Source organism: Triturus cristatus, chromosome 3_1 (genome assembly GCF_964204655.1).
Source record: "Triturus cristatus chromosome 3_1, aTriCri1.1, whole genome shotgun sequence".
Taxonomy (NCBI): Eukaryota; Metazoa; Chordata; class Amphibia; order Caudata; family Salamandridae; genus Triturus; species Triturus cristatus.
Window position 1 is genome coordinate 462,057,600 of NC_140583.1, and position 25,956 is coordinate 462,083,555.

General features: G+C 44.0%; 1 protein-coding gene across 2 annotated transcripts in view; it reads left to right on the forward strand.

Annotated features, from left to right (window-relative positions):
* TM6SF1 (transmembrane 6 superfamily member 1) overlaps positions 1-25,956 on the forward strand; it is a 507,967-nt gene that overhangs the window by 460,640 nt on the left and 21,371 nt on the right. For both annotated transcript variants that reach the window (XM_085644277.1, XM_085644276.1), the window contains one exon: positions 3,215-3,440. In XM_085644277.1, the coding sequence (XP_085500403.1) occupies positions 3,215-3,406 (192 nt within the window). In that variant the 3' untranslated portion in view covers positions 3,407-3,440. The remainder of the gene's footprint in view (positions 1-3,214; positions 3,441-25,956) is intronic.

Genomic DNA, 25,956 nt, shown 5'->3' on the forward strand with positions numbered 1-25,956 from the left:
GCGCGACCCCCAGGGGGGCCATGGAGTGATAGAAAGGGGGTCGCGCATTCCCAGTCACACTTCTGAGGCCCACGGGCTTCAGCCCCCCCCCCCTTTTCCCCCATCCTGTGTCTCAGCCTGGGCTGCTGCAGTGCAACTCGAGATGCTGGGGGCTCAGCTGGGCAGTGTCTGTAGTCTTATCTCTGGCACGCCCGTGTGAGTTTTTCGCAGGTCTTTAAAACACCATTTGCATATTGACATGCCTTTTTAAACTGGTTACAGAGGCTTAGTGTTTTTTCCTGGTTCCAGTACCCCCTGGGTCCCCACTCTGCCTATTCCTTACATTTGTATTTTACATTTACTGCAGTAGTGTGAGAATGCATTTCATGAAAAGAAATATAAAGTAGGGTTGCCAAAAGAAAAATGCCTGCCAAGTTTAAAGAGCCTGCAAAGGCCTCCTCTTCACACTAAATAGACTTATAAATAAAAAAGTATGTACTCCTTTATTTTGTCACTTTTCTGTCTTTGTTCTCTTTAATTATCAGTCATGGATCATTGAGGCAGCCCTAGAACACAATTAAAAGTGCTTTCTATTTATATTTGCTGTTCTATGCACAGATAAGTGCTTAAAATACAGCTTTAGGTGACTGCTTATTTTTGTACTGACAGGGCCATCAAAATAATCTGCTGGCAACCCTAACCATAGGACTGGAAGTTTGTTGCAGGATCAGCACATTATTTATTCCCTCCACCCTCTATCCCAGATTAATGCCATAATAGCAGTAGTTTAACTTAGATCTTAAACCCTGCGCCGCCGTCAATAACATGCTGAGTTACTTCAAGTGTATCGGAATGCACCCTGCATTCAGACAACTCACTCCTCATTCACACCCTTCAATTTCACGTTCACCCTGCACTCTCAGCGATCACAATGCACTCACACTGATCACCATGCACTCACACATTCACCCGTTCACCATGCACTCTCAGTGATCACTCTGCACTCACAATGCACTTGCGCTGTTCACCCTATACCTCACCCTGCAGTCACACGAGCACACTACTCAACCTGCACTCATGTGACACTTCACTCACCTGTCCCCCTCACTGCTCAGTCTGCAATCTCACTCAAACAAGCCCATCAGTAATCATACATTCATTCTATTCAGAAAAGCGCTGAAGACATGGCTCTTTAGTCTTGACTCGGCCTGGCTCCAGTGCTAAACCTTCCTGCACGCAATGCTTGCTGCTAGAGCGCCGGGACACCTCTGTTGCTGAGGTAGCTGTTTGCGCTATACAAGCTCCAGTATTATTATTCGTCCCATTCTGAACTTGCATCCGCACCCAAATTCGTACGGCCACCTCACTCACCTTACAGTCACTCCTCTCACCCTACTCTCACACTGTTGCATCGCTCACAATGCACTCACATGGGCACTCTTGCCACCCACACAGTGCAGAGGGTTAATGTGCCTGCTACAAAGAATATGTACCATGCAGATCACAGAAATGAGTGTGAGTAAACTATGAGTAGCGCTATTAAAAAATGAAATGTTTGTCAGAAGTTAGTAAGTGGTAGTGAGGGAATTCATGGAAAAGAAGGAAACGGGGGTGGGGCACCAAAAAAGACTATTACACCGTGTGCAACCAGTGTTAGGGCCAGCCCTGGCTGGGGAGTTTTAGCCCCCCCAAAGTTCTGGTCTAGTGGCTCCCCTGCTTCTGCCTATTATTGTTATTTACATTTGTAGTGCACTACTGTTACAAAAAGGTGTCCTGGGGCTAATAACCATTTGCTACCTGAAGGCAAATGAGAAACACACAGAAGGAGAAGGAGAACCTGCCAAATGGGGTAACTTACAGAGCATAGAGAAAGGTTTTTATATCTTCCTAAAGGATAATAGATTCTTGGTGGAGCGAAGCAAAGAAGGGTGCAAGTTCCATAACTGCACGGCCTACACCAAAACAGCGAGACAGACAGCTCATGCCCTCTTGAATTAGGGAACAATAAGCAGAGTGGCAAAGGCCGAGAGGAGCATACGGGTCCGACCTGTATGCTTGGTGAGGAGAGATGAGAGGATGAGAGAGGACAGCAAGGGAGTGAGAGAATTTGATTGAAGAGGTCAGGGATGAGGAGAAATGTGAATTGCCGAAGAGAAGTGTGGACACGCAAGAAGTGAGTATGAACCAAAGGTGAGGGCTTCTGTTAGAAGAAAGGGGAGATGTGAAAGATGAATGGGGGGACTGGAGAGGTGTCAGATTCAATAGACAAAAATTTGAATGGAGAGACAAGGTGAATGAGACGTGGTGAGGGGCACGGGAGGTGAGGGGCCAGAGAGGCCATGAGATAAATGCGAGAGACTGTTAGAGATGAGGGCAGTGAAAAGACAGAATGGCAAGAGGTGATTAAAGGTGAAGTGAGAGGTTGAATGGGGAGAGTTCAGAAGTTGTAAAAAGGGGTGAAAGAAAATGGCCTGCAAAGTGAGAGAGGGATCCGGGGTTGGGAGAGAAGAGAGGGATGGAAGGGAGGGGGTGAGAGGAAAGTGGCATGGGTAAACTGCGTAACTCTGCACAAGACCGCCAGGGTTTTAAGGGACCCCTGCTGCTCCCGGCCTGGGCCAGGTGAGCTTCTAATGTGGCAGCACGTATTCCTGCGGAGTGGAACGCCCTTCATAAAGGTTGACTAGAAATCTTTCTGATGTTAATTGCTGTATTTTGGTTATAAACAGGTACTGATAGGGTAAAATCTTTCCTCAGTGTTACTGTGTGTAAAAAATTAATTTCAAAATAATGAAGCAATGCTATCCCAAAATACGCAGCATCACATAACATCATTTACATTTTCTTCCCACACAATTTAGTCAAGCCTGTCACGTAATTTGGTCCTCACCTGCCTCATAATTCCAGTAGCCCTGCCTACAAGTTTAGAAATTTTTGTCAGGAGGGTGTCCTTACACCTCAAAATGTTGACAGGGGGGTCTCGGCATCCGAAAGTTTGAAGACCTCTGCCCTAGTATCTGTCCAAGTAGCTAATAAATTATGATAATGATGTATTCAGAAAGACATTTCACAATTTAAATTGCTGTCATACAGAACATGGGGAGCATCTAGCATGTGGAATGGCGAGGATTACGGACATATGTCCATTTAAAATGTATGACCAAACACTGCAGCTGTTATTATGTTGTCAGTATAAGATGCACTTTGTGCTGACGTCATTTTGTGTTCCTGTGCACAGGCTCAGTTCTCCCACATCGGTGCCTCTCTTCATGCAAGAACGCCCTACATCTACAGAGTCCCGCAGGAGGCGAAACTGGTCTTTCTCTCGATAAACATCCTGTACGGACTCCTTCCGCAGTGCCTGGCGTACAGATGTGTCCACAGGCCAGAGTTTTTCGTCAAAGCAAAGGAAAATGCCAAAGCCGAGTAACTGGAAGCAGCCTGTCTTCACTTTTCTTAATAATGTAAGAATAACATATGTTTAACATGTATACCATAGCATAAAGTGTAAAGGGAATCTATAACTCTACAAATACATATGAATGTGATACAGAGCTCTCTATTGGACATTCAGCAGACGTGCCATATACATGCTTGGAACGGGGGTGGCTAAATTGATACTTGAAAAGGAACATCCCTAAGATGTACGTTCTAGTGTCTACATCGTGTTTCGTCATGCTATGGTGATCTCAAATGCTGCCTGTAATAGTGATCTGCTCAGTCGTTACGCGGAAAACCACACTGTACTTTTAAAATTGCATATATTTGTAATTTCGAAACCTCTTAAAGTAAATTATTCAATTTTGTCATTGCTCAATTCTTGATTCCTCAAACACACAATAATAAAACATGTCCTACTGTGGAAAAGAATGCCCCAAGCTTTAGTACCAGTTTCCCCCACCAAATCTTTTACTTTAACCCCAAAACAGTGGAAAATGCTTTATAGACACTTTGGGATGAGGTTCTGCGTAATCAATACAATTTAGGGACAAAACACAAGTAAGAGAATTATCAATCTTCTCTTTCTACAGAGGTTTTGGGTATGTTGCAGTTAAATACGTACCTGCCAGTCAGGAGTGGCCAACCCTTTTAGGTGGTGGTCCAGTTTGCCCTTTTTGGTACCCAGTGAGCCCCACAAACAAATCAAGTGAGAAGATTTCCAAGCAAGGGTTGGGAAGTTCAATTAGCAGAAAATTGTAAAATATTGTGGCAAGTATTGTGCGCTCTCATCTACATTTGTGAGCTAATTATCAGAAAGTAATCGGTTTTATTTAGAATTGTTGAGGTAATAGTTTCTAAAATGCTGCTTTGTCAGACCTTGGATGTGCTCTGGGGTTAGAACCCAGACAATAATGTGAGTTCAGACATTAAGGGGCCGATTCCGATCCTGGAAAAAACGGGTACGAATCGTCGCACGGAGCGTTTTCTCCGTCCGACTCGTACCCGGGAAAAATACCTTACAAACATGCAAGTACGATTCGTACGGAAACACCATTTCCGTACGAATCGTAAAAACACCGACCGGCTAAAATATACCCACAATTCCGATCCAGGACACCGCGTACGCGCAGGCAGCGTTTTACGGACCAGCAAGTACGATTCATACCCACAGCACTTCGCACTGCAATATTTTTACGGGACCCAAAAAGTGCCAGAAAAGCTAAGTACGCCACGATGCATGGCAAAAAGGGGGCCCGGTACGCACCGTACCCCCATCCCTACACATCCGCACCGTACCCCCAGCCCCCCCCATGTCCGCGCCGTACCCCAGCACCCCCCCATGTCCATGCCGTACCCCCACCCCCGTATGTATGGTGCGTACACCCACCCCCATATGTACGGTGCGTACCCCCACCCCCCGTATGTACGGTGCGTACCCCCACCCCCCGTATGTACGGTGCGTACCCCCACCCCACCCTGTAGGTACGGAGCGTACCCCCACCCCGTAGGTACGGAGCGTACCCCCACCCCGTGTAGGTACGGAGTGTACCCCCACCCCCCGTATGTACGGTGCGTACCCCTCGTATGTATGGTGCATACCCCCACCCCCCATATGTACGGAGCGTACCCCTCGTATGTACGGTGCGTACCCCCACCCTGTAGGTACGGAGCGTACCCCCACCCCCGTATGTACGGTGCGTACCCCTCGTATGTACGGTGCGTACCCCCACCCCCGTATGTACGGTGCGTACCCCCAGCGCGTAGCTACGGGGTGGGGGTATGCACCGTACCTACGGGGTGGGGGTACGCACCGTACATACGAGGGGTACGCACCGTACATACGGGGGTGGGGGTACGCACCGTACATACAAGGGGTACGCACTGTACCTACGGGGTGAGGGTACGCTCCGTACCTACGGGGTGGGGTGGGGGTATGGCGCGTACATGGGGGGCCTGGGGGTACGGCGCGTACTTGGGGGGGGGGGGGGGGGGTGGGCTGGGGGGGTGTTCGGCGCATAAGCGGGCACATGTTTGGACGTCTCCATGGTTGCTATGGGAGTTCGCTCTGTACGGTGTTTTTTCCATACGGTTGTGCATTCGGACGGACGGGACGGATCGTACTTACGCGCTTGGACTTCAGTTTCCCGATTCGGACGTAAAAATGTCCGGGGACGTGTCGGACACTTTTTCCGACCCGAGGACGTGTCGGGAAATTTTCCCAATGCGATTCTTATGGATTTTTTAACATACGAATCGTACTTGCCAGTTTGTACGGGACTTGTACGATTCGTACGTAAAAAAATACGGATACGATTCGTACGGGGAATATTTTTAACGGATCGGAATCGGCACCTAAGTGTGGGGTTTGCTAATTGCCACGTGAGAAGCAGCTCGACAGAAAGAATCTAAATTCATTGTTAGACCAGACTAGACCACTTCAAGGACAGATTGCTGTCTCGTTCACAGTAGAAAGCTTTGCTAAGAACTGTCCACGTGTAAAACAATGCTTTGTTACAGTCTTTCCTGACATTCTAGCAGAAAGTGATTGCATCTGATACCCCCTTGTCATTATGGTCTGATTCAAAATGTGGCTACAGCGTTTACCACATAATTATGAACCTAACCACATAATTATCATAATTTGCAGATTTCACAAAAAATGTTTTTAGCAGAACATGTAATATTTTTAGATTAAAATAATTTTGCCAGAGAATGAGGCGCATGTTTTCTTCACAGCATTATATAGATAACCTTGCTTTATACTTTCTGCATAATCATAGAGGCCCTTTTAGCGTTAGTAATGTACATTTGCTAAAAGTTTAACAACCAGATGTCTCGGTTTCTTTCTGCTCATATATGTTCAAGTATTTGCTTTTTCACAAGAAACATTGTACTTCCCATATATAGTTTGAAACATGAATTTTGCAGTACATATTCAGATGAAGCTTCACTAACATTTTGCCTTATGGCAATGCTACTCTTTTGGCACAGCCAAAACACAAAATGTTAGTAGAGATTTAGAAAGCCACGAGAAGGCCAATTTGCAGCTCCTTATAAAAAAATGTTTTTTTAAAAAAAGTAACACACAGCAGCGTATATCGCTACCTTGCGTCGTAGAGGCATTCCCAGGCATCCACCCATAGATTTTAATGCAATCCCAAATCTACTAAGGTCAGTAAACCTGGTATTATGCCAAAATTGTGCTCTCCTCAGACTCAGATGTAACAATGACAAATAATTGTATTTCTTCTCGTTACTTCCTTTTCTATTTGTGATGCATTCCGCATCACATATAGGACAAACATTTGCAATGCAATAGGTCTCACATTTGCAAGAGTTAGAGCTATTGGCATTGTAAATGCCAATGTTTTTACCTATATGTTTTGGTTTGGAGCGGATATATGTGGTTTAGAGTGGAATTATGTGGGTTTAATTTGGAATTGTTAGCTGTGGAATTATGTGGGGTGGAATTGTGTGGTGTGTAGCGTATTTGTGTACTGGAATTATGTGACATGAATTATGTGACATGGTGAATACATAAGGGTGAGAACTGCACAGAATAGATGGATAGGAAGATCGAGAGGGATAGTTAGTTTATGCAAGTGGTGATAGATAGGGGAGCGGAAAGAATGAAAAGGCACGGGAAAGAAATTATGCAGGAAAATCTGAAGTGAGCGAATATGGAAGTGGCGGACGAGAGAGTGAGAGAGCAAGAGAGAGGTTGGAGAGTGAGTAAGAGAGAGAGAGGGGGAAAGGATGATGCCTTGCACTACAAACCATTGGCTGTATGAGCACGCATTTCCATCCTGTAAGCTATGTGAGTTTGCGTTCTTCTTTGTGTGTTTGCCTCATGAACTATCACCACATCTCTTTAGAAAGGTTTAGCCACCCAATTCTAAGGTGAAACAAATGTTAAGAATTCTGGTATAGGTGTGTGATAATTTCTGCATGTGATAGTGAACTTAAACTGCTGATTGTTAAACATTGGTAGTGAGTTTATGTACTGTGATGATTGAGAACGAACATGCTGGTTATTGAGAATGCCCGCATGGTGTGCACACACTGATATTAAGTATGCACAGGCTGCCTTCACCCCTATAGTACATATATTGTACTTGTGCACACAAGCAACAAGATGAAATGCGTATAGCACATATACAAAATTTGTCCTCACACGTGAAGATCCACTGTGTGCACACACTGCTAGTGCGTACATACCCAAATTGTAATCACATTGTACGTAGTGTACTCTGAAGGTTAGAGCTCAACTGTGAGTATATGCTACATCCTGCAGGTTGTGATCACACTAGTAAGAGCACATTCAATATCTTGACATAATACACAGTTGTAGTGCCCATATAAAAATGGTGCATACAATAGTGAATACACTGTGGGGAGTGAGGGGTCCAATAACTATACCCTGCAAGTTGTGCACAAGCCGATGCATCTTGGCATTTCCTCAGACTAATAAAAGCGATGGTTTACTCATCCACATGAGGGGTGCTGTGCATGGGGCTCAGACGTTCCAAAAGGCCCGGGTCAGAGTGGTCTGTTCACCAGTGACCTAGCTACCATGAGCACGGGAGCAGCTTGCCTCAATCTCCGCTCTGAGCCCCAATTCTCCATGGCAGGAGGAGCCATTGACACTACCGTGCTCACTGGGATCAGTGCCACAGACCAAGGAATGTTGTTCCCAAGACGAGGAGGGAGAGGGAGACATGGGACTCTAGTGGTGCGCAAAGCCTCCCAGATCAATTTGGTGCAGGCATGTGGTGATGTCTACACATCGGTTGTCGTGGCGGCTGGAAACAAAGTTGCGAGAGAACAAGTGTGCAGCTAGAAATCTCAGCGACCTCAGCTTTGTTCCACGGGCAGCTCAAAAAGAAAAACATTTTAAAATAGTGCAGCAAAGTAAAGCTAACGGACAGAGCAAGTCATCGGTGCCGCTGCGGCGCGGCTGCAAGCACAAAAAAAATAAGTTTCACAAACACTTAATAAAGAGAACCAGTGGAAGGAGATTTTACTGGGTTGCTGCACTCGGGGAGGAATAAACACAAAAGGAGGCATGAAAAATGCATGCTAGAAACAAAGGTTACAAGAGTGACAAAGGAACAAGCCAATCACAAGCCTATGGGGGGGCTTAAGCCCACAGACTACAGCATGTTGAAAGACCGCGCACTGCCTAGGCTCGACCTAAAAAGGAAAATGCCTTTAATGATTGTTTTTGTGCTGGAATATACCCCCTTCATGTACAAAAATAATCCTGCTCTCGCAAGCAGCCTTGCAGCAAGGCGAAAGAGTGCCTGAAGTTGGGACTAGGCAGCATACGAGGGAGCAGAAGTGCGCCATATCTTAGTAGATATGGCACATTTCTGCTCTCTCCATTTCATGCAACGCAGCAACTTTGCTTGCTGCCCTGCACTGTGTGAAACCTTAGTAAATATGTTCCTCAGTGTGATTTGATTTGCATGAAAGGGTCATCTTATCTTACATTTTGTTTCGGAAGTAGGCACTTCGTATAAATCAACACCATTGCAATTTTTCCACGCAAATTCTTGTATTTTATTTAAACTGCGTTGGGCTTTTAACCACCTAGAATTTGTGGGGTTTTCCACATAACTTCTTGCCAAGGAATCCCTAGGGTACTTTGACCTGTGGTAGGTGTAAAAGCGAGGATTAGCAATTGAATTGTCAATTATGGTATGACTTCACAAAGTATGGCAGTGTTTGTTGAAAATCTGGCTCCTGAATTATAGGTCATAATAAATCTGGGAGTACTCTTCTTTAATGTCTGTTTTGGTATCTACGAAAAGTAACTACTGCTGGGTTCTGCATTTGTACCATTATCAGGCATACTTATGGAATGAAAGCTTGTAAGTCCATTGCACAGGTGTGTGTGGACATGAATTTGATTGTATTATGCAACAAACGCATTACAGCTTTTGATCAGTGTACAGTTTTATATTTTATTAATATAAAAAACATTTTGGGGTGTATTTCTCGAATGCTAATAAAGCATTACTTGAATTACTAAGCTTCAATTACTGTAATCCTATCATCTGATCAGAGTAAGACAAAGGGGTGAGCGGATGATGGCATTTTGGATTTTTTGAAAACATCCTAATGCACTTCGGGCTCTCTGATGCCCCTGCAGTTTTCAAACCTTTATCAATAATGCCCTTACTGGCTGTTTGGGCTAACTCACAATAGTATATTGAAATGATATCCTTGTTTTTCCCACTGACAGAAATCACGTATAACATGTAAGTACAGTGCTGGTACAATTGTGTTGTATAGAACTGCAGTTCATGGCAGAAAAGAGTACATTTCACAAAAACACTTGACTTTTTGGGGTTCATAGTTTCCCTGCTGGCACATAAAAACAACTAAGTTTTTGGGGTTCATAATTTACCTGCAGGATTACTTATGGATGTCCGCCTACTATGAAATGAGTACAAAATGTTTGAGATTAAAAATGTTTACAAGCGCCTTATCGGGGGTTTCTATACACTTGTTTATCCCATCACTTGTTTATTAAAGATATCAGCCTCCTTTTGTTGATATGCAGAAGCGGAAAATGCATTCAAAGCCTTAGGACCAGTTTATTACTGCCTTTTTTGCAACATCCATAACCAGAATATCTCTTCTTCATAGCGACAGACGCTCCACATATTCTGTAATGTCACAAACACAGCAACCACAGGGTTACTATATTCAGGCGCTTCCTTTTCTCACACGGTCATTCTGACAGAAATAAAGAGTTGTCTAATAGAATATAGAAGATAAAAATATTTTGTGCCCAAAATATCTCATAAAAAATATTGAGGACAAGACTATCGAAAAGGTAACTGCAAATAGGTAAGAATAGATTTACTATTCTTAACTCCACATCGAAGCACCTTGAAGAGATGTATATTGTCATGTATGTGGAGTTAAACATAGTAAACCATTGCATACCCATATAAACTTACCTTTATGATATTCTTGATCTAGATATTTTTACCACAATATTTTGATGACATATTTTATTTTTGATATTTTGATTAATCATCAAATAAAGCATACTTTCATTGAGAAAGAATTTTTAGCTATTCAGTTAGTATTACAGGAATGGCTGAAGTCTCGGGGAAGAATCCTTTGTTTGGTATTAGGGCCATATTTATCATTCTTTCACTCAGCGCAATGAGCCACATTGCTGCGCTGCGTGAAAGCGCAGTATTTACCATTATAAGGTGCATTCCTTTAATTTCCTAGTGCTGGCTAACATTTTGCTGTCTAGCGCCAAGGCAGGTACCCATATGTCATGAAGTAAAGAGTCTTGCGTTGTAGGGACATCTTCCTGCGCAAAAACAATCATGAGAGGCATTTTCCTTTTTGTATGTGTGCTGCATAATGCAGCACACATAGTAAGAGGAAGAAACCAGGAGAAATAAAGACATTTCTCCTTGTTACGCCTTATCTGGGGAGGCATAGCGTTTTGATGTAGTCCTAGGTCTACCACTAATGGTAAAACTGGGAATGTAGCAACATCCATGGGTGGATGCATGGAAACACCCACACACCACCTTTGGAACGCCTCCCTGGGGCAGAGTAATGCAAGGCAGCGATTTGCGCTGCCTTGCACTATACTAGATTTATCAAGCCATTCAGGGCTACGCAAGGTTTCCTTGCTTGGCTAGATAAATCTCACTTAGGTTTTGCGTCGTCCTTGCACCTCTTTGCGTGGCAGCAAGGGCAATGCAAAACATTGATAAATATGGGCCTCAGTCTTTTTGGAAGTCGTAGTTCTCCAGTGGAATGAATCTGCAGGCTGTATCCGACGAGGGCTCGAAGAGGCCAGATACCTCTTCTGCGAGGAGCTGCCAAACAGGATTTGCAAGTGGAGAAAATAACATTGCAGGATTTGCCATGAAGTCAGACCGACTGGCGATGCACCTTGGGCGGATAGACGAGCAGTGCTCGAAGTTCAATAGATCTCGTTGGGGTGGCCGCTCTTTCTCACATCTGGCCCCCAAACTTTGGAACATACTTCTCCTTGAACTGCGTCAGCTACCCAACCAACAAACTTTCTTTCCATAAGGCCTTGAATACCTGGCTGTTCGGTAGGTAGTCTAGGTGAACTGTAGACTGTTCTAGCACTGGGAGGCCTCACTGATCCCTGTTTGCTGCTCCCTTGATGTGGTCTGCCTATGTAGGTCTACACTTCTTTATTAGCATTTTATCTACGACTCCTTTAAGTGGATCAGATGTGAAAAAAACACATACCAGGATTTGCATCTCGGTTGACTCAGAATGTCATTTTAAGCCTGTATTGACAGCGCTGCTGTCAGTAGACATTTGATTAACCTAAAAAAGGGCTTTAAGGAACACTACCAGGAGACGGGGTTTGGCTCCACCCACATGTTGGTAGCTAGGAGTACATGTTTTGATTGGGCAGAAGTTGTGTGTTTCCACAAATCAAAATGTGTGCCCTCCATGCAGCTTTGATCATTTTGTTTAGTTATCCGGCTGCCTTAACATGACTGAGCATGCAGCAATATGACTAAGCTTGAACATTCAGGGGCACACACATGACATTGTGATGTTATTAAAGTATCTTAGATTACTAGATAATTTAGGGTGTTTCTCTGACAGCAGCATAGATTGAAGGAGTGTAGTCATTAACTTTCAACTTCAGAGTGCAGTTTTGTGTTTGAAGGCTCAGGACTACTCTAATCTAAATGGATTTTTAAGTCTGGCATGACAGTGCAACTGTCATCTGAGCTTATGTGACCAGCCAAAAAGAGCTTTCAGAATTATTCTCAGATAGGGGCTTAAGCACCACCCATATGTTGGTTCCCTTGATTACATACAATTCGATTGAGACAAATTTGTGTGCTTCCACTAAAAAGAGTGCTTGCATTGCAAGTTTTGCCTTGTTGATATTGGTTATGGTGGCAAGCCTATGATCATGGATGTAGGTGTGGTTATTTATAATAAAAAGTTACGATAAAGGCAGTAGGCCTTACATATCGATCGTGAAAAGCATATGTTGAAGTCAATAGGCATTTCAGGGTAGATTATTACTCTGTATTATAGCCTACAGTTAGGCATTTTGTTTGATGAAATTGCACACATTACCTTTGTAGGGAATAATTGTGGTGTTGATTACTACCTCTGACACACCTCATGGGGAAAATATTTGCACTATAATACTAAGAGGTTTGTTGGGTCAGCTCTGTTTGGTCATTGGTCTAGGACAACGAATTGCAGGGATACTGGTTCAGTCCACATCAATCATTGACTTTCTTGCACTGTGACTGATGGCATTTTCTGATCAGGTGTGTCCATCCATCTGGAAAGGACTGTTTGGCCAGTCCTTTAATGTTTTCTAAGAGGTAATACAGATCTCCAGGCAGTACTAACGTGTTACTTGCTAGCTTTTCATTTAATCTGTGGTGTGCCGCATCCCACATGGCCACTTTCTGTAAAAATTCTGGAATACTGTTGTCAATAGTGTATCATTATTTTACCAATCCAAGATTGCCAATACGTTGGTTCTAAATGTGGCGGCTATGCTTCAACTGTGAAACAATAATAGACTATTTACAATACCTTTGAAAGATGGGCAACCGCTGTTATGTTTAGCTTTTTATTGCAGGCATATTCCCATCATGTTTAGATGGCAGCATGTTATCTTTTTTCTACTTTGTTTTTTAAATGTATTTTGCAAATGTTTTTATGTTTGTGTGTGTTTTGTTGCGGCTGTGTCAGAGGGTGAATGCAAAAATGAGAGTGCATGTATGAATGGGTGCAAGAGTGTAAAGATCAGTGACAGAATGCATATATAACGACTTGGGGCCTAAATCCACCATCAATGACAGTAAAGGCACTTTCATTCATAAGCCAGACCTATTTGCATTGCTAATGCTTCTTTTTTTTATTGCTTACATTCTGTCCAGTCACTGAATGGAGGCTTTGTTAATTATTATCAGCTCTTTCCCCAATTGAATACTGAATTAGATAGTACATTGGCTCCAATCAAGCTATGCTTAAGCCCAATGTGTCCCTCTGGGAGGAGTAGCTAGCGGTCCACAAAGATGGCCATCATCTAATGAAGCTGTCTGAACCGCTTCAATAATAACCTCCATAATCCTCAATCAACATGCGCCACAATCGAGACACATAAGTGCAATGCAGACACCTGTCGATGCTCAAAAGCTAGAAGAAATATGCAGCAGAAACAACCACCGCTGTGAGGAACTGGGAAGTGGGCCTGCTGTTGGTGGGCATCCGCTGCCCAGAAGACCATTCTGCATCTATGGAGAATAGGAGGCCCTCTCGGGAGTGGAGGAGAGGCATGGGGACCTGAGCTGAGTACCTCCTTTGTATTGGTCACATGGGGTCCCCTTTTGAAGTTGGACAGTGTCAGTCAGGGACCGGCGAGGATAGGCCTGGGACGAAACAAACGGGGCAGACATATTGACGGTTAGTTCCTGGGCTGTAGAGTGAGGTTGGTTCTGCAGCAGTGAAGAGACCGAGGGGTCCTGGAAGCCACGGCTGTCGAACAGCCCATCCAGCATGAAAGCCCAGCCCTTGGCACCACTAAAGCAGACAGCATCCATCTTAAAATGCAGACAGAGAATCTCTCCGAACAAGGCATTTTCAAAAGAAGAAGACGGAGGGTAACTCTTACTGAACAGCAATACCACCGCCTACTCAAGCATAAAGTCGCTAATGCTGAGAATTAGCTGATAATACACAATTCATATTCAGAAGACAGCATGTAATAATTGTTTGCTGATGCATGAGTGCTTAAAACATTGGTCAACCCAAAGCTGTGTGTAGCATCGCTGACAGAAAAGGATACATTCACCTCAAACAGAAAACATAGTTTTTTCCCTATAGACATTGAAATAATGAAATCGAACATCTATGCATCTAAGTGAAGTATTGATTGCTGCGTTGTAGCACGCATCTGATGGTATTAGAAGCCTGGGACTGCCAATCTAACAGGACCACTTACTAATCCTGGGAGCAACATTGCTTGATGCGCCCTGGAACGGAGTCAACCGAATCCCCCTTGGGGAATGCAGATCGGATACAAATGAAACTATCTTTTGATCCCAGAGGTGTGGGACAAAGACAGTAACTCACATGAGAAGATTACGGCAGATACCAACAATGAGTTTAACAAATGTGATGCCAAAGATATCTCAAGAGAAATGAGAAGCAGCTTACATAGTATAGTTGGAAAAAGAGGCTTTCTTACTGTGAGAATGGATCTCTCGTCTGAAAGACTGGACAGACAAGCAGTCAGAATAGAACTGACTGAGAGGAGATTCTCAGATGTAGAGGAATTCTATAAAAGCAAGGGTGAGAAGATTGCAGACGTAAAATTGCTAGATAAATAGAGAATTAGCTCGAAAAATATCACAATAGTGTTCAAGCAACAGTTTCAATCGTATAGATGGAGAACTTTAGTAAAGCTCTGCTCACAGAATTCTTTGGAAGGGAAAGCTTGTTGCAGAGGTTTGTTGTGGATAGAGACCACAGATTACTGGCCCCCGAGGCTGGTCCCTGGGCTCAAACATAACCAAATCATTGCACGTCTTACTCAAATATGAAGTCAGGAACTTGGCTCTAAGACTGTCGGGTAAAAAACAGAGACCTGCACTATTAAAGATTTACCATATCTGGTACCCAGATTTTACTGTGGCAGTACAGGAGGCCCTCGGCCCTTCACTGCAGTTAAGAAAAGTCTAACATACGCCATACTGTACCGAACCTCCTTAAGAATTAATTGGAATAATACCACCCACATCTTCACAGACCCTCAAACAGCAAACCAATTAATTAAGAATGCAATAAAAAAAATTCAAAACTTCAACAGACCATGCGTCTAGGAACACTGAGATGGAGGTTGGGAATGTCTCAAATTAACACAGGACACAATGCAGTGGCTACCACATAATTTACTAAATATGGTAGTCTAAATCATGGTGGAAGACATTCTGTTCTCCACCACCGTGACAGACGGAGTATTATCCGCCAAACTCTAGATCTGGCCCTAATGTTTGATTTATGAGTGCATGGGCCTGCTTCCAAGATTATTATTAGCTTGCCACATGTGACATATATCCATTATCAGAGACTGTAAACCTCTTTCACATACACTCTCAGATGATTCACCTGTGCTTCTGCAATTTTCATTTCTCTCAAAGATAACACATGCTAGGATGTGGCACTTCCCCACAGAGGCACGACTTGACATGATATATAAACCGAAATCTGGGTAAAAATAGCATAATATTTCAAGATAAACGAAAGCACAGTAGAAAGTAGAGATATGTTCAAGGAGGCATGTTTAGGGCGTCCCTTCCAAATAGCGAATCCTAATGGTATGCGTGTATGTTTTGTGATCGTGAATGCGGTTGCAAAACATTTGCATATTACCACCTACTTCAAGTAGGTGGTAAGACATTCGCAAATGCGAAGGGGTCTGCAAGGGACCCCTTCCCCGTTGTGAATGTTTGTAAAAGCATTTTTAAGAGCGGGCAGTGGTCCCACGGGCCACTGCCTGCTCTTAAAAAATTAAAAGAAAACTTTTCATTTTTCTTTTTGTAAAGCATCTCGTTTTCCTTTAAGGAAAACGGGCTGCTTTACAAAAAAATATATTGGTCGTTTTAAAAGCAATAACAGACATGGTAGTCTGCTAATCTCAGCAGGCCACCACCCTGTGATTTTTGTGATTCCTAGGGGGTCGCAAATTGTGACCTACCTCATTAATATTCATGAGGTAGTTCATTTGCCACCCCTTAGGAATTGCAGAAAGTGTACTGCACACTTTCATGCATGCCGTTTTGCGATTCCCTAATTGTGAATCGCAAAGATTCGCAATTAGGGAATCGCTAAACATTTTTTCAATGCATCTCGCCCTATGTGCTACCATGCAATCAGGAATACTTAAATCAATGTAGCAGTCTAAACAGACTCGAATCAGATTTCCATGACTTAAACAATTACATGCAGCCTCCCCCCAATGACACAATCCTTGAAGAACTTCAAGCAAATTAGAACATTTCTGGTATGAAGCTGAATAAGAGATAACATTTTAGGGGAAGTTTGTAATAGCCAGGAAATACAGTGAGGATGAGAGACCAGGGAGAACCTTGTCAAACATTCTGGAACTATTCAGGGCCTCACAGGATGTGGTCATAATTGATTCCTAAGATAGTGAATTGATAATCGATACTCCTGCATTATTAACCTGCAAGTCATTCATGACAATGGCACAGTATAAGAATATCTGGAAAACGTGACGCTGGCATGGCTTGAGAACGAAGACCGCGAAATATTAGGGCAACTAATCACTTGGGCAAATTATCCCAAGTGATTAAAGTTATGCCCAGGAAAATACCTGCTGGTTCTGATGGGCTAACAACAGTTTTTTTTCTAAAGAGTATATAGACATTTTATCCCCACACATATTAGCATTGTTTATTGTGGCCCATGAAAAATTGAGAATTTTGCAGACATTGCGAGAAACGGGAACCAAAAACAAATACAACAGACCGGTTCAACTTTTAAATGTGGATACTAAGGGTCTATTCAGAAAGGTAAATCTACATGTGTATGTTTACTACAAGTATGTTTTCCCTTACACGTTTGAGTATCTTTACTACTGTTGACTATTCCCCATTAATGAGTGTAAAGTTACTCAAAAGCGCAGACTTGATGGTCTCCACTCCCTGAATGGGATGGAGTCCGTTCAAACATCAAATACTACTGTAAAGTTGCTACTAGTAGTGACTTTACACCTGTAAACATTCCACACACTTGATAGGTACCCCTGCAATCAGGCCAAAGATACCCGTATGTGAAGTAAAGAGAAAGTGTAAACTTAAAAAAAATATTTAGGAAAAATAGTTGTATCTTAAATATTAACTTTTATTTATTTATATATTTATTTTAAATGTAGCATATTATGCTAACATGTTACAGCATCAACAACTTAATTTCAAATTAAAAATGCAATTATTTTGAATATATTAAATTAAAATAAAATTATTTTCCCCGAGGCTAAATGAATCCCACCAAAAGTAAAATATATATGTTTTCTTCTAATTTATTAAAACATATTAAAAGTGAGGCATGTAAATAATTTAAAGTAATTAGATTATGTTTAATATAAATTACATTAATTTCTAAAATTAAAAAAGTGTATCAAAATATATTTTAAAAAGTTATTAACATATTTACAAATAAAATGAATATTTTACGCAAAATTAAATAATTTATATTTTTGAATAGCTTAAATAATGTAATGTATATTAACATTACATCCGGGGGAGGAGCCAAGATGGCGGACGGACAGGACGTCTGAGCTCCCGGCTCCGCAGCCCGTCTGCTGTTTATATGACATCCTGATCTTTAATCCTGCCTACGGTGCGAGCAAATGTAACCACGAATGCGCTGATACTTTCCGCATTCCTCCGATGTCCCCGCCGGCTTTTTTGGTCGAGGATTCATAGAGTTTGCCGACTTCGGACCTTGCCCACGCACCCTGGCCCGACCACCGTCACCGGACACCGCTTATCACGTACGGTGAGACGACCTGGGGCTGGACCGGCGCCTGGGGAAATGTGACCGGATGTGGAGTGGGCGGCTTGGCGGAGCCTTCTTCGCGACGGAGAGAATTCCTGTAGGATTGGGCCTGGGCTGGCGAACCTTCCTTTGTCCTGCTACCAGCGGTCAGAGCGGTATCCGTTTTAGAGCGCCCACCACCTGCATTGCAATACAGCCGAGGGCTCTCCCATCGAGTGAGCCCCGTATAGCGAGCGGTAACTTTTCTTGCCTTAACTACTATTCCTCCGCCCTATGGAGTCGCCCTCACCCCTCCGCTGTGGGCTAACTGCCAAAATGGTGGCGGTGCCGGTCTACCTCGCCGGAAAGACGGAAGCCTCCATACCCCTGACGCGCGCTTCCCTGCCTACTGTCGAGCTGGAGGGTGTCCTGGTGGCGCCTTTACATACTGCCGACATGCGGAAGCGAGGAGCAGACCTGACCTATGGTGATATCCTTCTAGCCCTGGAAGACTTGAGGGCGACATGGTGCCAACACACTCGAGAACTGGAGCGGAAGATCGATGCTGCTATGCCATCCAGGGAACTACTGCGGTTGTCTGACCCCCCAATGCCTCTCATTCCCTTCGAGGTGGATACAATGTGGCGACAGGGGGATACTGTGGAACGTCCTCTCCCTGGCTACAGTGTCGAGTGTTCTCTTAATGACAAAGTTGCAGATACAAAGCTCCCTTCCACTTTACAAGCTGAGACTCTGCCTCTGCAAGTGTTGCCACGGCTTCCTCAACAACGCCGGAGTGTGTGCCGTTCTGTGGGGAAAACTGTGTTGGTTACTATCGCTGTGGTGATGGTTTATGATTGGGAACTCTCGCTTCCTCTCCCTCTGCGTCTTCTATGCCGGGAGCGGCCATCTTGCTCCTTTGTTCTGCCTGAGGTACACTCCCAGCGGTGGCCATGCTTGGTGGGGTCTCCGCGTTCTGGCCAGGGCTGATGTTGTCTCCCTTGATGATCCTGCCTGACCGCCTGGCATGACCCGGACTAGAATATTTGTCCATGTATTTGCTGTGCCGCATGTGTGTAATTTGCTATTGTTGATTGCGGGGGTGGATCTGTGGGGCCACTTAGGATCGGGCCAGGGCTGGGCGATTCCCTTTAGTTTGCTGTACGTATTGGCGGGCGGGTACTAGGACGGGACTGCTAATTATCTGATTTATTTGCACATTTGGAATGGAGTCTCCCCACCTGCTGCTTTGCTTGCTACTTCAGTTGTGCTGATGATATTCAGGGTGGGGGATGCTTATGGGGCTGTGGTGACCGGGAGTATGTAAAATTTCCTCCTCCTGCCTTCTCTGGGAGTCGGAGACTGGGAGGTTCTTTCCCACTCTCCGGACTCTCTTCCTACTTGGGGTTCATTTGGGGCGACAGGCATGCCTATTGGGGGGGGGTGGGCCGTGGCCTTCCGCTGGTATGCAGGGTGGGGGGATGGGATGTGTTCTATGTCTTTTCTTTGTCTCTATGGCCCTCTTTCTCTTTCTTTCTCTCTTCTTCTTCGGTTTCTTTTTCTTTTATGTTTCTTTGTTTCGTCGGGGTTCAGTGTTAGTTGGGAGTTTATACGTGTTCTATCATTCTGTGGTATAGTGTTTGCTCTTACTTCCCGGATGGTGGCCACCTGTTTCCTTGCAAACGCTTTCCTATATAACGCCTCCTTCTGGGAGCTCCGTGAACGGTTATGTCTCTCCTGGTCAATGTTAGCTTCGACTCCTTTCGTAGTTCACTACATTGTACTCGACAAAATCATAAAATTAAACCTTTTCTTATCCTGACATTATTGTTCTATGTTCTACAATGTCATAGCGGCCGGCCCCGAGGGGTTGTAGGCAGACGCTGTGTATTGTGCATTTACCGAAATAAAGGTTTTAAAAAAAAAAAAAAAAAAAAAAAAACATTACATCCTCTGTGGTCCCTACTTCCATTATTTTCTATGTAAGGGTGTTTCAGTACAAGTGATGGGCCATGTGCGCTGCTCCTTAATACAAAATATGATAAAAAATAAAGATAAATATAAAGCAAAATTAATAACATTAATGAAATAATACTTTACATAATTCATTAATCAATGTCTTTAAAATAAACCAAATACGGAACACTTCCCACCCTACTCACCTAAGAATCCAACAACCCATAACATAAATTATAAATACTAAAATAAATTCAAAATTAAACCATAAAAATGTCGCAAACTAAAACAATTCCAAAAATACAAATTTAAAAATATGTATAACGGAAAATAATACACTAATAAAAAAATAGATAATATATGATATTCAAGAAATCAATATTATTTACATTAACATTAACACTTTCTGCACAGTAAAAAAAAAACTGTATTTTTACATTCCATATTATGCCCTACAATGTTCTTGAAATTACAGTATTTGTCCACCAATATAATGTACCAACAATATTCTTGGTTTGATATTAAGGCGGAACAACCTTTCCATATATTTGCACTTGCATAGTTGTGAGTTTCTTTCTAACAGTTTACAAAGATTTGAGATACTCTTTGTTGTGCAAGATTAGGAATAGATTTCTCTTGGTATTGTTTCTGTATCCACTCTGTTGCTACAGTGGTCTGATGAAATACTGGGAAGCAGTTGATTCAGTCTCAAGTTATCGGTAGGCGACAATGACTAGTCTAAAGCTTCTAAACCGGTTACATCACTTGTAACTTTACCTTTATTAAACATGTTTCCCAACTGCAATGGGGTGTCTCCAATTCCAGAATTTGATGTCCGCTATTCCAGGAGAAAAGTCAGGGTACTATGTTATGCACATCGATATAATGTGACCTTTTCTAAATGACACCTCCCAATGTTCTAGCAAGATCCCAGTATATTGCAAGGTAGGCCCTAAGTTTATACAGCGGCTGTAACGGGTAAGATAATAGAATTGTACAATGGCCCGGCTATACTAGGAAACATGGCTTTGAGTGCAGTTGCTAGCCTTGTTATAGATGTCTTTACTAACTTGGATATTGTGCTGAATTCAAAATAAGAACCAAACACAACATACAACAGGGTAGTCGTTGCAGTTGGTGTGTGATTTCAAAGTCTATGTGTCAGTATTATTGTTCAGTTTGAATGCTTTAATGTTGAAGGTGAATTCACATATGGAACAATTTGAAATGCCCAGGTAAGCTCCATGCTTCCATATAGTCTTTCCTTATAATATTCCTTATTTTCACCCCCACACTTTTTGAATGGTCAGCTAAGCCTTCATTTTTCTACAAAAGCGGCTAACTTTGCATCCCCTAAAGGTACCAATCAATCAATCAATCAATCAATCGTTTGTAGTGCGCACTATTCAACCGCAAGGGTCTCAAGGCGCTGGGGGGGGGGAGCTGCTACTGTTTGAACAGCTAGATCTTGAGGTCTCCTGAAGATCAGCAGGTCCTAGGTCTGTCGCAGGCGATGGGGAGGGTGTTCCAAGTCTTGGCGGCGAGGTGGGAGAAAGGTCTGCTGTCGGTGGTCGTTCGGTGGATGTGTGGAACGGGGGCGAGGTCAGCGGAGCGAAGCTGGCGGTTGGGAGTGTAGAAGGTGAGTCGTTTGTTGAGGTATGTTGGTGCGGCGTCGTGGAGTGCTTTGTGAGCGTGGGTGAGGAGTTTGAAGGTGATCCTCTTGTTGAAGGGGAGCCAGTGCAGGTCTCTCAGGTGGGCAGTGCTGTGGCTGTGGCAGGGGATGTCGAGGACGAGGCGTGCGGAGGAGTTCTGTATGCGTTGAAGTCTTTTTTGGAGTTTGGCCAAGGTTCCCGCATAGAGGGCGTTGCCGTAGTCCAGCCTGCTGGTGACGAGGGCCTGGGTGACCGTACTTCTGGTTCCAGTTGGGATCCATCTGTAGATCTTGCGAAGCATGCGGAGGATGTTGAAGTAGGAGGAGGAGACGGCATTGACTTGCTGGGTCATTGACAGTGATGAGTCCAGGATGAACCCCACGTTGCGTGTGTGGTCGGTGGGTGTCGGCGCAGCTCCCAGCGGGTCTGGCCACCAGGATTCATCCCAGGCAGAGGGAGTGGAGCTGAGGATGAGGAACTCCGTCTTATCCGAGTTTAGTTTCAGACGATTGTTCTTCATCCATTCGGCGACGGCCTTCATTCCTTCGTGGAAGTTGGTTTTGGTGGTGGCGGGGTCCTTGGTGGGGGGAGAGGATCAGCTGGGTGTTTTCGGCATATGAGAAAATGTTGAGGTCGCGCGATTGGTCGATGTTGGCGAGCTGTGTGTAATGTAGACGTTAAAAAGGGTTGATCCTTGGGGTATGCTGCAGGTGATCATGGTGGCTTCGGATTGGAATGGAGGGAGGTGGACTCACTGGGTTCTGTCGGTGAGGAAGGAGGTGATCCGGTCCAGGGCTTTGTCGCGGATTCCTGCGTTGTGGATGCGTGTGCGTAGGGTGTGGTGGCAGACGGTGTCGAAGGCGGCCGAGAGGTTTAGGAGGATGAGGGCCATGGTTTTGCCGTTGTCCAGCAGGGTCCTGATGTCGTCGGTGGCGGCAATGAGGGCGGTTTCGGTGCTGTGGTTGCTGCGGAATCCAGTTTGGGACGAGTCCAGGGTGTTGTCCTCTTCAAGGAAGCGGGTCAGTTGTCTGTCGACGATCTTCACGATGACTTTCGCCGGGAACGGGAGCAGGGAGATGGGCCGGAAGTTCTTGAGGTCCTTTGGGTCTGCCTTAGGTTTCTTGACTAGGGTGTTGATCTCTGCGTGTTTCCAGCTCTCTGGGAGGGTGGCGGTCTCGAAGGAGCTGTTGAAGATCTTCCGGAGTTGGGGTGTGATGATGGAGCTCGCTTTGTTGAAGATGTGGTGAGGGCAAGGGGTCTGATGGTGAGCCAGAGTGGATGGTGTTCATGGTTTTGATGGTGTCTTCATAGTTTATGTGGTTCCAGGAGAGCAGGAGGCCAGTGTGACTAGAGGGCGGTGAGTCTGAGGTGTTGGCAGCTGTCGGAGGGGGTCTGAGTGTTGAAGCTGTTGTGGATGTCTACGATTCTGCAGTGGAAGAAGGTGGCTAGAGAGACGCAGAGGTCTTGTGACGCCGGGATGTCGGAAGAGCTGGAGCTGGGGTTGGCGAGTTCCTTCACGATGTTGAAGAGCTCTTTGCTGTTGTGTGCATTGTTGTTGATGCGTTCCTTGAAGGAGGTCCTTTTGGCTGTTCGGATGAGTTGGTGGTGCCTGCGGCTGGCGTTTTTGAGGGCTGTGTCGTTGTCCGATGTCTGTTCATGGCGCCACTTCTCGAGTCTTCGGCAGGTCTGCTTGGATGTCTGGAGGTCGGTGGGTAACCAGATGGCCCTTCTGTCGGTGCGTCTGTTTGTGGGTTTCTTGATCGGGGCGAGAGTGTTGGCGCAGTCGTCGATGCATTGCCTGAGGTTGTGGGCGGCTGTGTCAGTGTGGTCGGTAGGTGGGTCTCGGGCGAGGTTGGTGATTAGCTGGTCTTCGGTGACCTTGTTCCAGCTGCTTTGTGGGATTCGTTGCGGGTGGTTGTGTGCGGTGTTTTTTTTTAAGGAGAAGTGGATGCAGCGGTGGTCGGTCCAGTGGATTTTGTGGTGTGGCTGAAGGTGACGTGGCTGTTGGCAGAAAAGATGGGGTCGAGCGTGTGTCCGGTGGAGTGGGTGGTTGTCGTGACGAACTGTTTGAGTCCAATGTTGGCGAGGTGGTCCAGCAGGGTGGTGGAGTTGCTGTTGTTGGCGTCCTCAAGGTGGAAGTTCAGGTCTCCGAGGAGGATGTAGTCTGTGGAGGCCCAAGGCGTGCGATCTGACGACGTCTGTGATGAAGTCGCTGAACTGTGGCTGGGGTCCGGGGGGGTCTGTAGATGAGGGTTCCTCTGAGGGTGGGGTTGGGATCAATGTGGATCTGGAAGTACAGGAGCTGAGGGTGTCTTCGGTGTTGATCGAGATTCTGAGTGTATTTCTATGGATGATGGCGATTCCTCCTCCCGGTCTGTTCGTGCAGTCCCTACGGGTGATCTTGTAGCCATCCAGGATGGCTATGGCAACATCGGGTGCTGATGAGGGGTACCCTGGAGTTGTAATTCTCCCTGGAGGGCCCTAAGATTAAAGCCAAAATGTGAATGTTTTTTTCCTAAAGGTTCCTCAACAAAAGACTTGCTTTGCTAAGATCACCCTTTTCCCACTTTTTTCAAACAGGCTGAATGGCAAAAAGAAAACATTTAGTTTACTACAGTTTTTTAAAGTGGTAGCCAATATTTACTGTTTTTGCAATGTCTGCCTACTTATAATTTATGGGGAAAACAAGTGTGAAACTCAGGGGTCAACCTTGAAAGTCATACATTCCCGAAAACTAGACAACATTCTCAATTCAGCATGGTGCTATTTGTGTCTATGACTGAAGTTGTTCTCGAAGGAACTATTTGTTAAATTTGAAAAAATGGTGAACATAAATGAGAAAAAGAGGTCACAATGTTTTCATCTAAGTTTTTTCTTTGCAATGAAGGTAATATCATTTTTGTCAGAATCTTTTGTTTGCAAACATAGTGTTGACAAGCAAGAAGTAGATACTTACTATTCTTCAATCCCTATAACCAGAGCGTAAACATTTTGAAAGGGGTAAAAGTACATTGTGCGATTTCATATTAAATGTGGACTGCACACTACTGGCACATAGAGATCCCACAAGAGGTCACAGTGACAATATAACAGCCTGTGGTAACTTCGAACACACTCTGAATCCATTGACACTGCGTACCTCAGACGCAGTACCTGTCTTTGTGTGTGTATTTATAAATATGAATGTATGTGTGTGTGTATATCTCTATACCTACATATATATTATATGTTGCAACATTAGAATCTTCACTCTTGACAATAGTTTTTTTGTGTTGTTGTTTTAAAACTTTCCATTTAAAAAATGTTTTTTTATTGAGAGTTCAATTCATGATATAGTGTACAAATGCAGGGTAAAGTGTGTAGGTGCTCAGTATAGATTGCTGTTAATAACATGTCATAAATATAGATTAGTCTTAGAACAAAGTCAATATCAAAAAGAAAAAACTGTGAATTGAGAGTACATAGAATCCTAAGACATCCATAGACAATCGTAGATTGCACAATTTCTAAAACAACATTCTTTTTACCCAGATCCCAAACTAATTTCATATGGAGTTCCAACGTTTCTCGAATTCCCTAAGAGACCCTGATCTTAATGCGTATTGTCTCTCTAGCCCTTTGACTTTATGGAGTTTAGCTCTCCAGGCTTGGAAAGTAGCTACATTTTTACTAGGCCAATTTTGTACAATTAGTGATCTTGCCACCAAAGCGGATATAACTAAGCACTCTTCTTGTGAACTGTTCAGTGTTGCATTTGGAGAGCATACCAGAACTGCAATGTAGTTATCAATAGTTAGGGATTGGCCTAAGGTTGTTCTGAGATATTTCTCAATTTCTTCCCATCGATACTTAATTTTTGGACAATCCCAGACAATATGAGAATAAGTGCCTCGTCCTTCCCTAGAGCAGCCAAAACACCTATCGTCAATCTGAGGGTATATGTTATGTAAAAATGATGGAGTCCTATAAAGTAACCATTTTCTGTTAAATTGCATTAGTTTAAAATTGGCACCTATGATTACTGTAGCATTACGTTTTTTAATTCTGCTCCATGGTGCTCTTGGGATCTGTAGATCTTCTTTGTTTCCGCCATTTATCTCATACTATTTCATAGATATCAGCAGATTTATTATCATTAAAAATTCTCACCCAAGCGCTTACTAACCGCTTGTCAATGGCTTCTAGGGCTTTGCTTAAGTCTAAACTTGCTGTTAACGTTCTAGCATCAATATTTTCTAAAAAATACTTGATGTGGATAAATGACCATTCAAGCATGTCCTTGGAGTACATAAGCCCGATTTCTATCTCAGGCCACTTTTTCCAGGAATCTGATTTAAGAAAGTTTCTCACTTGCCTGTACCCATTG